Raw genomic sequence first — 14912 nt, 5'->3', positions numbered from 1 at the left:
GTGGTGGAAGGTGTCATCATTACTAATCAGCCTAGATAGTCTGACAAACTGTCCCTTGATGACATTCCTCTTCATAAAAAATGGATGCTGGCTTCCAAAATCAAGATAGTTGTTTCGGTAAGTTTCTTTTCTGAAAATATTAGAGGAAAGGTTTCCAGTGGATTTGTCCAAGGTTAAAGTAGTGTCCAAGAATGAGACAGATGGGCCTTTACCAGCCACAACAAATTTAAGAAAACCAATGCTAGTAGACAAGGAATCAACAAATAACTGCAACTGTTTCTCTGTGCCTTTCCAAACAAAAAAAATATCATCAATAAATCTACAGTAGTGCTCAGTCAGTTCAAACCCAGGTAAATATATTAATGTGTCTAGTTCCCATTTGCTCAATACAATGTTTGCGAAAGCAGGTGCCATTTTCGTACCCATGGCAACACCCCTTACTTGCTTATAAATATGTTTGTTAAAATGAAAGAAATTGTTGTCTAAAACCAAGCTCATTAATGTGTATAAGGAATCAATTTTGTTTTTAGGAAATTTAGCAAATTTGTGTAAAAAGTGTTTAACAAAATTGAGTCCTTCCTCATGAGGGATGGTAGTGTATAGCGCCACTATGTCTAATGTGACTAGCACGAAATTGTTACCTTTAAAATTGGAAGTGGAATTGTGAAGCTTGTTTAGAAAGTCCCAAGAGTCCTTTATGTAAAAGGGAGTGGCTTGAGCAATGGGGTTTAAAATGAAATCCACAAACTGAGCAATTTTCTCTGTTTTTGTCTTGTAATTAGAAACAATAAGTCTAAAGGGTGGATTGGTAGGGTTTTTGTGTACTTTTGGGATTCCAAAAAGTTTACCCAAGTTGGGAGAAGGTGTGTTCATAAAATAAAAATCTTCGTGAGAGATGAAGTGATCCTTAAGAAGAGTTTTGAGTGCATTGTCTATGTGATCAAAGTGAGTGTAAACAGTGTCCAAAGTAACCTCCTCATAAAAGTCGTCATCACTTAAAGTTTGTTCAATGATAGAAATGTATTTATCCTGTTGCATTAAGACTATGCCAGTGCCTTTATCGGCTTTCATAATTCTTAGGTTGTGGTCATTAGTCAAATCTAGTAAAGCAGATTTTTCATTTTTAGACAAATTAAACCATTTAACATTGCATGGGGTATTCAAGAGGTCTCTAAGATCTTGCTCACAAACCTGAATAAAAGAGGATATGGTGTTATGAAGAGGGGGGTTAAACAAACTTTTCTTTTTTAAAAAAGATGTGTTGATACTAAAGAGGGAATGAGCATTTGTAACATCATTTTGAGGAGTGAAAGAAGGTGTATGTGTAATTTGTGAAGGTGTGTTACTGGTTTGAGACTGACAAACATCATCATTATTATCAACAATATCATCTGTGTCATTGTTAAATAAAACATGTAGGTTCATCTTTCTCGCATAAAGTCTTAAATCCAAAAGTAAGTCAGGTAATTTGGCTCTTTGAGCAGGTGCAAACGAAAACCCTTTTTTAAGAACTTTGATGTGGTCAGATGAAAGAGTTTTCTCTGAAAGATTAAACACTGTAGAAGTAGTAGATCCATCTAAGAAGGATGAATGTGGTGTGGTGTGAACCACTTAAATTAACCAATTCTTTGGTATATTCTTTGCAGACCTTGAGATGTTCCTGCCTAAACAACCCTTTTCTTTCTGTGATTTTTGTCTTGCCATACAGCTGAATTAGTGAAAAAGGATAAACCGAATCTAAGAAAAAAAGGTTCTCCACAGAAAAAGGACTTGCCTGACTCTTCACCATGTGTAGAGCCATCATCTCCCAAACGAAAAGTAGAAGAAAATGTGGCCTGTGACACTTCTAGAATTGCTGCTTTAGGTAGGATTAAGCTATTTTCAAAAGCATGCATTGATTTCATCATCATGTTGGGTTTGGGGTTGTCAAAATGATCAGAAGAACATGCTGGACTGTAGTCAGTAGTGCTACTTTGTCTAGTACAATAAGTTGTTTATGTCCATGGTTTTTGCTTTTCATAGTATGAGTATTTTGATTTGGGTCAGAGCAGTTAATGTTTTTATTTATTTATTTTTTTGGAAACTGAGAGCTACTTTACAGAAACAAAAAGTGTGAGGAAAGTTGAGAACTAATAGATCCCTTATGTTTATACTGCACATTTCTTTTAAATAAGACCCCCCCCCCCCCAGTACCCCATACTGAAGCACACAGTGCCTATGGCATGTAGTAGTTTAGGTCCATGGTCTCTGTGCTCTTTACAGTTTTGAACAATTATGTTATTTATACAGTGCCGGTAGCTACTTCATTTTTAATACTTTCATTAAATTCTCAAAATTTAAACAATGGCATTGATACACATACATTAATAGAAAAGGAAACAAATCACAGTGACATTTTTCAGTATGTTGATATAGTGTATGTTATGTTTTCTTTTTTAACAATCATGCACTCCCACGTTGCATAAATTTGTTAATTTCCTCCTTTCCCTTAAACATCACTCCTCCTCCTGAACATTATTCTGCATGTATTGCTCCCATAAATTGTTTATTTCTATGTAATCTGCTCCTTCCCTTAACTAAAGATCTCGCTTCCATTTTATTATTTTATTTTATTTGCAATATTCGGTATTTCAGTTACAGCTGGCTTAGACTTTGTTTTCCAATTTATAATAACTGCTTTTTCAGTAGCCAGTAGCACTGAACTTAGTAAGGCCTTGCTATATCTGGAAAATTCAGATCCTGTGTCCAGCTCAAAATTTCCTAGGATACAATAATTTGCTCCTCCAACATTTTTAACAAAATACTCTGTAGGTAATTTTTAAAATCTTACCAAATTGTCACATTTATAAAAAATGTGTTTCAAATCACCCCTGTTTTTCCCATCGTACCTCTGATATTTGTGATCTACCTGAGGAAAAATTTCTCTGAGTTCTGCTTGGTATATGAAGATATATATGCAAACACTTCCAATCAAACATCCTAAGCTTTCTGGACTTTGTTGCATACTTGGGAGCCATACATGTATCCTCCCATTTTTGTGTATTACCTTTACATTCTGTCATTCCAGTCTTTTCAATTGATTTTTATAATTATCATGCAGTGTTTCGTATGCCCCCACTAATTATTCATCTTTTAAACAGCAGCTTCTGTTCTGGACTCAACTGTTTGCCTGTACTGTATCAGTCCTTGGAAGGGAAGACCGTCTTTAACTTGCAATCGAAACATCATCTTGGCCTGATCCCTCACTGTTGACCTTTCCTTATCTAGTTATTTAATCAAAATGTCTTGCTTTCTTTATTAATTTTCTTGAGTAGAGTCCTGCCTCCTCTTTCCTATTTTCTATGTAGTCACCCTATTGGTAAAATCTCCTTTCTCCATTTCCATGTTAGCCTAATTCTTAGAAAACTTTCTGCCACTGTATGACTATAATGTTCTGTATGGTTGTTGTTACTTTTCTTAAGGACTTGCATCCAAAATCCTACTCTCTACTTATGTCTCAACTCCCTCCCCATCCTTTTCTACTTTGGTTTATGACCCTCTGCTTTTGGTATGCATATGAGCTTTAACTGTGTAGCTCAAAAGCATCCCCCAAATTAGGTAATCATAAGCTACATTATTCTTTGTTGAGAATTAACATATTCCACTTAACTATTGCTTTCTTCCCCGCCTAAATAAATTCCTTCATTTCTTTATTAGTTATGGTTTGCAACTTCTCCTCTGGTTGATTAAAATACACCTGACCGGCATAAAAAACTAAAGAGCCTAGAAACATTTTCACTGCTTTTATATCATTATCCATAATTAAGAGCTTCCAGTCTCATGATTTTTTTATTTTTGTTTAGTGTGTGTGTGTCTTTCGGCTTTTCCCGGTTAGGGGTCGCCACAGCGGAACTCCGGTCCGCTAATGATTGGCAGTAGAGTTTTACATGCTGGCTTGCCGGGCCTAACGCACAACCTTCAACGAAGGAACGCCCATTCACGCATGTCGTCACACAGTAGACGCTTTAAGTGAGAATCGAACGGGCAACGTCTAACTGTGAGGCGACAACGCTACCGCAGCACCACCACCGCAGTGGTCTGGTCCCAAAATCCTTAGCTGCCATAATGTAATCGTTGTAAGCCATATACCTAAATGCATCTTATGTGCCCAAAAATATGGTTATAATTGAACCATTTCATGTGTGGTTACATAACTATAGCCTTTATTTTATTTTCATTAATTTCATATACGGGAAAGACTTAAAAAAACTTCAAAAAGCTACACAACACTGAAATGTAAATTTCTGAATTTAGCTAGTACAAAATAATAATATCTGCTAGAAAGCCAATGTTTGCTAATTACCATGGCGATTATATTTTGAAATGTTAAGTCTCTTATTTCTTTGTAAATAGCAATAAATATAAAGCAAATAACAAAGGGGAGAGTGAACCCCTGACTGGTTCATGTTTTCTTTTTTTTCTAAATTGTTTTTGTTGAAAATTTTAACAACAAAACATTTACTATAAATATTATAAAACAGATATTGTGAAAGAATAATAACTGAAATAGCTATTTACATTGGTGTCTACTGTAGACAAAGCTTTTTAAACATGAAAAGAAATGGGATGAGTGGTTATTATTTAATTACTGAAGTCTTTCTGATGAAGTTTCTGATGAAGTTCTTAAATTAAAAAGAAGAAAAGTGCCCAGTATTCTATGTGTAGTAGTAGTTGTTAATTGTAGTGTGTCGTTTTGGATTGATACAAAGGCTTTTATACATTTTGAGTTGTGGTTTTATGCCCTGTTGGCTCTTAGCATTAGTTATTGAAGTCTGTTTATCTAGCAGTTCTTTGAATTTCAACCATATATTATACGAAGAGGTGATTATAGATGTTCTTGTCCTGGCCGTGATCAGTTCAAGATGACAAACGTCAGTTGCCAAGTGTACAAATTCCTTCACAGGAGTAGTCTTATACTTCCAGTTCTTGGTGATGACTTTTCTTGCTAATGTTAAGATACTCCATAAAAGGGTATTTCATTTTCGTGACGCAAATGGGAACAGGTGTATTAAATTAAATAAGGGATTTGGTCAGCATATATGATTAAAAACAGACTGTAAAAGAGAATTGACATTATCCCAATATGTTTTATGTTTATACAATCATAAAACACTGGTTCATATTTTCAAACACATCTTGTCAGAGTGGAACCCTCCCACCTTAATTCTTGCCTCCAACTTCATATGTTCTCCTAAAATCAACACTGTTATTCTGTTAGAGAATGTAGTTTTTCCTGTTGCCCTACTTATGAAATCCCAGATCTGAAGTAGGAACTTCATTTGTCAGCAACCTTTGGGATACGGATCCGATCTCGGATCCGAGCCGGCAACTTCTACCACAGCATAGATCCGAGCTCCTAGCTCCTCCCTTTACCCATAATGCCCTGCCAACCCTGACTGACCTCAGATCTAATTTGCCGTGCTTCGAGCTACAAGCTGGATTTCGAGCTCCTGATAGTAGAGTAAACTTTGTGAGAAAAACTTTGCTTTTTTTCTTCCTTTTTCTTGTGTGAGTGTGTACGAGTGTTCAGGTACCCTATATTATATCCTTTTGTGTTTAATTTTTCCTCCCTGCCCTCGCTGGTTCATAGTGTGTGTTTGTGGTGTGTGTAGGGGCCTAGTGAGTGTGTTTTTCTGTATACCATGTCAGAGGCCCCAAAAGCCATCTTTTCAAAATGCACCGAGTGTGGCCATAAGCTTTCACCGGCGGATGGCCACACCCGGTGCGTTAGGTGCCTTGGGGTTGAACACCTCTCTTCGGGATGCGCGATTTGTGCAGCGTTCAACCCCAGGGCACTTGAGGACCAGAGGTCGAAGCTGATCCTGGCAGGCCTTTTGCCCCCCCGGATTCGGCTCTGGCCTCCGGTACTTCTGTGGCCGCTACCCTGTCTCCCTCCCTCCGGTCGGGACTCAACCTCCCGCTTCGGATCCGGAGGAGAGGGAGGCTGGGAAAGCCAAACGGAAGGAGAAGCACCGTAAGCGGTGGGCCGAGGACTCCTTCTCGGCCCCGCCCGCCAAATGGGCTTCTCTATCCAGAGCTTTTGGATCACCTCCTCCTCGGCTCCGGTCCCCTTGTTTCTCACCGGGACCTGGGGAGGAGGGGACCCGGTCCCCATCGAGGTCATCGAGGCGACACTCTAGGTCTGCCTCGGTGGCCTCGTCGAGTTCCACCTTTAGTATGTCAGATGCAGACATGGACTGGATGATGAGGAGGTTCATCCAGGCCTAGCTGCAGATGGGAGTGCTCTTGCCCCCCCCCCTCCGGGGGGTGGAGCTTGACCCCATTTTTTGCTCCAATCGCTCCTTCTCCGACCCGCTTTCCGGGTTCGGAGCATTCAGAGCCGAGCCTCGTTGGATCCGGGGGTGGGTCGGAGCAGACAGTACTGGTTACTTTGGCTCCGACTGGTCCCTCAAGCTTGTCTGATCCGACCTCTCGGAGCCGTGGGTTGAGCTTTGGATCCGAGGGACTCTGTGTGACTTCGGCTCCATCCCGGTCAGAGCACATGGGTCCTTCGGATCCGAGGGTCTTGGCCTGGATCCAGTCCCCGCTTCGGATCCGAGTGGGAGTCGACTCTCGGATCCTATCGAGAGTGGCTCCCCCTCGGCTTTTGCGGTGGTGGAGAGGGCACTGTTGAGTGCATCCGGACCTCCGGTCCTGGCTTCGGCTCCCCCCTGCACTCCCTCTCAGCTGGTCCAAGCTCCCATCACCCGGCCTTCGGGGCAGCCTGCGTCAGCGTCTCTGGGTGTTCCTTTGGAACGTGACATTGCTGGTGAGTCTTCCTTGGACAGCTCCCCCGAGGAGGTCCCTCACAAAGCTAAGTGTAAGAGGAGGCACGTGGACTCCCCCGAGTCCCTTACGGAAGATACGGACTTAGATGAAGGGGAGGGCTCCCCAAGGTCACCCCCCCCCCCGAGGATGTCTCCTTTGGAGACATCATGGAAATGCTCAGGATTAGGGGAGGGTGGTCTGCCCCTAAGGCTTCCTCTGATGAGTCCGTATTCCTAGAGGCGTTCGAAGCAGGGCCATCTACCTCTTGGGTGTCCCCTCCCCCCGACCCCCTGGTGGACCTTATTTCCACCAGGGCTTGGAAGGAGCCAGACACTGTAGAGCCAGTCCCCAAGCGCCCGGATAGAATCCTGAGTCCCCCTGCTGAAAGAACCCACTGGAGCAGAGGTCCCCCCGTGGATGCCATTTTGGTGGCGGCGGCCACCAAGAGAGAGTTGGCTCAGGAGAGCTCTGCGGTCCACCCGCCGAGTAAGGAGTCTCGAGCGATGGACCGCCTTGGGAAGCGGGTCTTTAGTTCAGCAACCTTCTCCATGAGGGCGCTGAACTGTATGGCACACGTCATCCAGATGCAGCGAGATCTAATAAAAGAATACGCTGCATCCCCCCCAGAGTCCATGTCGGAAGGGGACAAGCAGCTGTACTCCTCCCGAATGTCTACTCTACGTTCAGTTTCCAACACCTCTATGTGGCTGTTGTCACACGCCACTGAAGGAGCCGCTAGAGCTGGCAGAGCCAGCCTGGTAATGAGGCACCAAGCCTGGCTCCGACATTGTGACTTCTCGGAACCCTTTAAGGCATCATTCGCGAATGCCCCCTTTGATGGTTCTGCACCGTTTGGCAAAACAGGTCGCGACACTTTAGTCCAGAGCGAGAAAGACGGGAAGACATTGTCTGCCGTCGGAGTCCGCTTCTCTGCTCCCCAGAGGTCCTTTTCCAAGAACCAAAAGGGTCAGAAGAAGATGTGGTTCCGTAAATCGCATCAGTCCCAGTCTGCTCCGGACAACCAGTCCTCTGGTGGCAGAGGAGGACAGTGAGGACGCCGCCCAAGAGGCAGAGGGGGTCCCAGAAATTTTTCCCGAGAACCTTTCTCTGAGAGGCCCATGCAGAACCCCTGAGGGGTTGCCTGGCTGCTCCACTCTGGAGGCAGTCGGGGGGCATCTTTCGAAGCACCTAGCAATGTGGGAGTCCATAACAACAGATAGTTGGCTGCTTCGCATCATATCCAGAGGCTACCTAATTTCCTTTATTGTAACCCCCAAAACCAGAAGCCTCCCCGACGTACCACCCAATCAGAGGGAGGCGGCTGCTACAGAAATTCAGCAGCTTTTGCAAATAAGAGCCATCCAACCCATCCCCCCAGATCAGTTCGGATCGGGGTTTTACTCCAGGTTCTTTCTGGTGCCAAAAAAGACGGGGGACTTGAGGTCCATTCTCGACCTCTCTCTCCTGAATCTGGCAGTACCCAAAGAAAAGTTCCGAATGGTCACGCTACAATCTATTCTCCCCCTATTACGGGGGAACGACTGGATGTGCTAGATAGACCTCAAGGATGCGTACTACCACATTCTGGTGGACAGACGCTCCAGGAGGTTCCTCCGCTTCCGGCTGGGAGCCAGTCACTTTCAGTTCAGGGCCCTCCCCTTCGGTCTCACCTCAGCCCCCAGGGTGTTCACCAAAGTCTTGGCGGTTATAGCGGCCCACCTGAGGCTTCAGGGAATTCAGGTCTTTCCATACCTCGACGACTGGCTCCTCATCGCCCCAACAAGGCATCTGCTCTGTTCAGGCAGGGATTATTTCCTCAGTCTTGCTCCACGCCTAGGGTTGACTATCAACATGGCCAAATCCTCTCTGGTCCCTACACAGATAATAGATTTCATAGGGGCGAGATCGGATTCCAGACTAATGCTTGCCTTTCTGACTCCCGATCAGTTTCAGAACCTGAGATTACATGTTCAGGCCATTCTCCGACTTCCTGCTCCACCGGCGGAATTGATCCTGGGGGCTCTAGGGTCCATGGCGGCAGCAATTTCTCTGCTGCCCCTAGCCCGTCTAAATACGAGGGTCCTGCAGTGGACCCTCCAGGTACAATGGTTCCTGTCTCAAAACCCCCTGTCCCATCCTATTCCCCTAAGCAGGGCTTGCAGAGGGTCGCTCCTGTGGTGGCTTCAGTCCCAGAGTCTCCGCACGGGACGACAATTCTCGATGCCTTCCCCCGTCACCACAGTGACCACGGACGCCTCTCGCCTGGGGTGGGGGGGCATTTTTCAGGCAGAACCGTCCAAGGCACGTGGAACGACAGAGACCTCCTTGCATATCAGTGTCCTAGAGATGAGGGCAGTGCTTTTGACGTTGCAGGCACTTCGCAGTCTTCTTCCGATTGGGACTATTGCAGTACAAACGGACAACATGTCAGTTGTCTGGTACATCAACAAACAGGGGGGGACCAGGTCTTATCCTTTTTGTCGCAAGGCCATGAGAGTGTGGGAATGGGCGATATCCACCAACCGTTTTCTTATTGCAACGCACATTCTGGGGCGGTCCAGCATCCTAGCAGACAGGCTCAGTCATTCGATTCTGACCCCGTACGTATGGTCTCTCAATCCTCTAGTAGCGAAACAAATATTTGCCCAATGGGGGCAACCCTGTTGCGATCTTTTTGCCTCTCCCTCAAATACCAAATGCAACAGTTACTTCGCTCTAATTCCCCCCCCAGGGGGAGTCCCAGAGAAGACTCTCTAGTACATGCTTGGCCTCCTGGTCTCCTTTACGCTTACCCTCCATTGCCCATGATGCTAAAACTTTTACAGAAAGCCAATCGGCTGGGGAGCAAAATGATCCTCATTGCCCCATTCTGGCCTTGTCAAACGTGGTTCCCGTACCTGTGGTCTCATCTGATTCATCCACCCTGGATTCTGGATCCCCTTCCGGATCTCATTACTCACCCTCTGGGTCTTCCGAACCCCAACCTGGTCAACCTCAAGCTGACTGCTTGGTTGCTCCAGTTCCACTCCTGATAAGGACTCCCGGAATCTCCTCACCAGTCAAAGCCATCCTAGTAACAGCACACAAACCTTCCACCAGAAGGGTTTATCGAAGTAAGTGGAAACTTTTCTCCATTTGGGCGGAGCACCATCACTTAGATCCTTTCACGGCGCCTCTTACGTCGGTCTTGGATTTTCTAACTACCCTTTTTCATCAAGGGGCTAGCTGCTCTACAGTCAAGGTACAACTAGCAGCGATTTCACATTATCATGTAGGGCATGAATCGGGCCCTCTAATCACTTCCAAGCTTTGTAAAGCTTTCCTCAAGGGTACCTTCCTCCGCAGACCCCCGGTCAGGGAGGTAATATCCCCATGGGATTTATCTTTGGTTCTTCAGGCCTTGACAAGCCCCCCTTTCAAGCCGGCAGCTACGGTTGATCTCAGATACCTCTCTTGGAAGACTGCCTTCTTGGTGGCCATTACTTCAGCTAAAAGGGTCTCTGAGCTTCAGGCTCTGTGTTAAACTGCCGTACTTAGCCTTCCATCAGGATAGAGTTTACCTCAGGATCAATCCGTCCTTTCTGCCTAAGGTATCTTCGGAAGCTAATATTAATCAATCTATTAATCTTCCCGTGTTCTTTCCCAATTACCAGAACAAAGGAGAGTACAAGCTGCATTCCTTGGATGTGCACAGACAGTTATGTTTTTATGTTCATCGAACTGCTGGTCATAGACAATCTGACCAGTTGTTTGTCTCCTTTGCCAAAACAAGTTTAGGCAAGTCAATCACTAAGGTTACACTGTCACGGTGGATAGCTGGTTGTATCCTCTTGGCGTATCAGAGTTCGGGAAGGCCTGCACCTCATGGAGTCCGAGCTCATTCTACTAGGGCCGTCGCTACTTCGGCGGCTTTTAAATCTAGGGTTCCATTAGATGATATTTGTTCCGCAGCCACTTGGGCCTCATCTCATACCTTTATCAGCCATTACAAACTGGATGTTGTCTCCAGAGGTAGGGTGTCCTTTGGCTCTGCAGTGCTCCGGAATATTCTTCCATAAAGGCCACCCAGGATTCAGGTAGCTGAGGACTCTGTCCCAAAGGTTGCTGACAAATGAAGTTCCTACTTCAGATTAAGAAGTTATGTACTCACCATAACGTTCCATCTGAGTAGGTATCTTTGTCTGCAACCATCCCCCTCTCCTTCCCCCTGACCTATAGGATCTGTCTTAGTTAAGCCCCTTCTGGGGCACAGTAACTATGGTTGTATCGGGCAAACTTAATCTGAGGTCAGTCAGGGTTGGCAGGGGATTATGGGTAAAGGGAGGAGCTAGGAGCTCGGATCTGTGCTGTGGTAGAAGTTGCCGGCTCGGATCCGAGATCGGATCCGTATCCCAAAGGTTGCAGGCGAATGAAGATACCTACTCAGATGGAACGTTATGGTGAGTACATAACTTCTTATTTACTCTGATAGCTTTCTTTGCATCAAGACCTACCAACAGTAGCAGCCTTTTCTTGCATTCTGCTTCCCTTGTATCATCATTGTTCTATTAATGTTGCCAAATGTTTGCTTCCCCTCCTCAAAGCCACACTGTTGCGTATGTGTCATTTTTGACAACTTTCACTTGGCTAATACAGGCATAAACACTTTATAATCCTGGCTTAAAATTTAAATGGATCTGTATGAAGCTCTGTCCTGAAGGATTTTGGTAGTATAGCCAGCACGGCCTTCCTCTTAGATGCTGCCTACCCTGTTAAAATATTGTTAAACAAAACCTTCCAGACATTTATTAAGTTTTTTCTCCTCATAACTTCCTGACTTCCGTAGGAATATCATCTATTCTTGGAGACTTCCCTGTTTGATTATGCATCACTATTTTACCTCATCTCATCCCATTTTAGCTTTTAATTGTTGAACTACAGCTTCCTCTAACCTTGGTATAATTGTCTTCCATATTTATATTTGTACCTTTTCTTGGTTGCTTCATACAAATTTTCAATTTCTGAAAAATCTCTTCTTGTTGTTTTCAAAATTGTTGCTTAACAGCAGCCTTTCTAAACTCATGCACATTATCCATATATTTCTTTATTTTCCATTTAGCACTTTGCAGTTACTGCTGTTCTTGATTTGCGAGACTCCCTTTGTTCTGCTATACTTAAACCTTTGTCAGCCCTATTATTTTCCCCATATTTCTTTGTCTTATTTCTTCAATGTTTGTACTTCATTTTATCCCACTCAGTAGCTATTATCCCTTCTGAAGAAATTACTAACTTCCCTAATAATTCTCAAATCATTTCTACCCCCATTCTTTAAATTCTTCTTTCTTTAACAAATAAGTAGGAAAGTGCCAGTGTCTCATTTTTATTTCATTACACTGTAAATTCTGTCCGAGTTAATACTGATGAATTTGCATCATGCATAGCAAACACTGTCCTATATTTCTTCAGAAATGTATCCCATTTTGTGATATTCTTCCTTCTACACCCTGATACATTCTTATTATTGCATGTCAGGTTCCAGTCCCCACTCATAAATAATGATCCCTGGTGAAAGCTTAAATATTTCTCCCAAAATTCTCTTAAGCTCCATAATAGCAGTTATTGGTGGAATGGAAATGCATGCCAGCATAATCTTCTTCCCCATCCAGTAACCATTTATTACTATAAATCTGTCATTATTCACATTTTGTCCCTCTTCTGTCACTGTTGAAGCTGCTATAGCAGTTATTATTATTACTATTATTGTTGTTATTACTATTATTATTACTGTTATTATTCCCTTTTTCCTCTGTCCCGTATATGCTGTTGAATGTCCACCCTGAAATCCTTTGAAATTCACTTACTCATTTCTATCCAAATGCGTCTCCTGCACCATTGCTATTTGCACTGTACTCATCTTAATATAATTCAGTACTCTTTTTTTTTGTCTATTTTTGTAAGGTCATTTCAGTTCTGTAATAATATGAGCAAAGTAGCTATTGTGATAGGTGTTACGCCTGTTATACATGACAGTTTTTGAATGTGTATTTCCATTTTTAGCCTACATACACAGGTTTGTCAGGCAAATATCTTTAGTAGTCGCTGCTTCTGCTCTCCATTTGAAACTGTGTCACAGTTTTTAACACTTTTTTGCTTTAGTAAAATAGCCAAACAAAAACTAAACTGATTACCAGAAGACTCTGTCCCCTTTTCATTGAAAAATGTGACAAAATTTAACCACATAGAAAGCCATTAAAAATCTGACAAAATTGAACCATATTTTTCAGTGTTTTTCTTGAGGGGCAAGCCCCCTTGCACCCCCTGAAAATTATATATACCAACTCTGAGGTTGCATAACAGTGGGGAAAGGGCATAAACGCTCACCTAACTTCAGTTTTGTCAGTGTTTTTCAGTTTAGATATTTTTCTGTTGAGTTTAAATTGTTCAGGTTATTTCAGATACATCTATATATAGATATGTTAGTGGAGTATAAACAGTAGAGTTAATACAACATATTTATTAGTATCAATAGATTTATAATCTAACCCGGTGGTGTAAACCTTGGTTCTAGATGACTGTCACTGTTGATGTGACACCCTGACCTCATGTGCAAAAATGGGAAAAAGAGCTTGTGGATGGATGGATTGATGTACTATATAAATGGTAGACAGTTGGTTCTTGTGCTGCTGTGTGCAGTAAGCTGCATAGCTGAACGTTGCAGGAAAATATTAAAGTAACTATATGTAATTTGCTTATTTGAAGAAACCACAAAAAAAAACTTCTCCAAAGCCAACTTCACACTTCTTAAGACAGAAGTGGCAAACTTCATGACACCCATGCAGACTGACAATAGAGGTATGACTGCTGAATCCTACACAGATGCACTTTATAAGCACTTACACGAGTGCATGGGTCATGTTATCCCTAACAGAACCAAGATGCTGTCCTCCAAAAAAAAAGGAAGCCAATCTGGTGGTCCTCTGCCATAAACAAACTCTACAACAGAAGAAAGAAACTGTTGCAAAAAAAGAGTAAAATCCCATGACTGGAGGAACTCCCCTGGTCAACCTCAGTAAGAAGCTGAGATCCTTCATAAAATCCTCCAAAGCTAGTTACGAAAACAAAATTGCCACTGACTGTAAAGACAACCACAAAGCATTGTATAGCTATGTCAAGAATCTCAATGGCAACACTCGGATCTGCTCTGAGTTACAGCACAATGGCACCAAATATACAGAACCAACTGATATTGCCAACATCCTGGCAGGTTCAGTGTTAACTTTACCCCCCCCCCTCTCATCCCCTATTGGGCCCATCTCTATACCGGAAGAATGCAAAGTTCCTGTAGTCATGGCTGCACAGGTAAAAAACACACTCTCCAAAGCCAAGAACACAGCATCCATGGGACCTGACAATATCCCAGGCTGCATTCTACACGAACTACAGAATGAACTGTCAGCCTACCTAAGTACCATGTTCAATCATAACCTCACCTCAGGCTTTGTGCCCATTGAATGGTGCACTGCGACGGTTATCCCACTCCACAAAGAAGGAGCCACGACGAACCCTGTGAACTACTGCCCCATTAGCCTGACGAGCCTGGTTTGCAAGGCCATGGAACGTATCATCATGGAACTCCTAAACAAAGACATTGGTAATCTCCAAACTCTGGACTCCTACACACTTCAGATTTGTAAGAGGCAGGTCATGTCTCCTAAACTTGATAGACTTCTTTGAAGCAGTCACCAAAGCCATAGATGAGGGTAAGGTGGTTCACACAGCTTATCTAGATCTCGCCAAGGCTTTCGACACCATCCCCCACTCTGGAATTATAGATAAGCTCACTAAACTAGGCATAAATCCCTATGTCACAAGATGGGTTGCCAACTGGCTTACGGACAGAAACCACACTGTGAAAGTAGCAGACTCCAAATCTGACTTCAGACCATTGACAAGTGGAGTACACCAGGGTTCAGTCCAGGGTCCTCTCCTGTTTGGTATCTACTTCTCTAACAAAGGTTGCAGATGACTGCAAACTAGGAGCCATAATCGAAACTCCTAACGATGTGGACATGCTACAAAAGGGCCTCACTGAGACAGATGCCTGATGTCAAAGCCATGGCCTGAAG

General features: G+C 43.5%; 1 protein-coding gene across 1 annotated transcript in view; it reads left to right on the top strand.

Moving 5' to 3' along the window:
* Positions 1-14912, top strand: part of VRK3 (VRK serine/threonine kinase 3) — a 1531785-nt gene that overhangs the window by 1033836 nt on the left and 483037 nt on the right. The window contains exon 2 of the mRNA XM_044058788.1: positions 1709-1864. Within this exon, the coding sequence (XP_043914723.1) occupies positions 1709-1864 (156 nt within the window). The remainder of the gene's footprint in view (positions 1-1708; positions 1865-14912) is intronic.

The sequence above is a fragment of the Protopterus annectens genome, chromosome 16.part0 (genome assembly GCF_019279795.1).
Source record: "Protopterus annectens isolate FY-2018-M chromosome 16.part0, PAN1.0, whole genome shotgun sequence".
Taxonomy (NCBI): domain Eukaryota; kingdom Metazoa; phylum Chordata; order Ceratodontiformes; family Protopteridae; genus Protopterus; species Protopterus annectens.
Note: the sequence above shows the minus strand (reverse complement) of the source record. Positions and strands in the feature narration are given on the sequence as shown.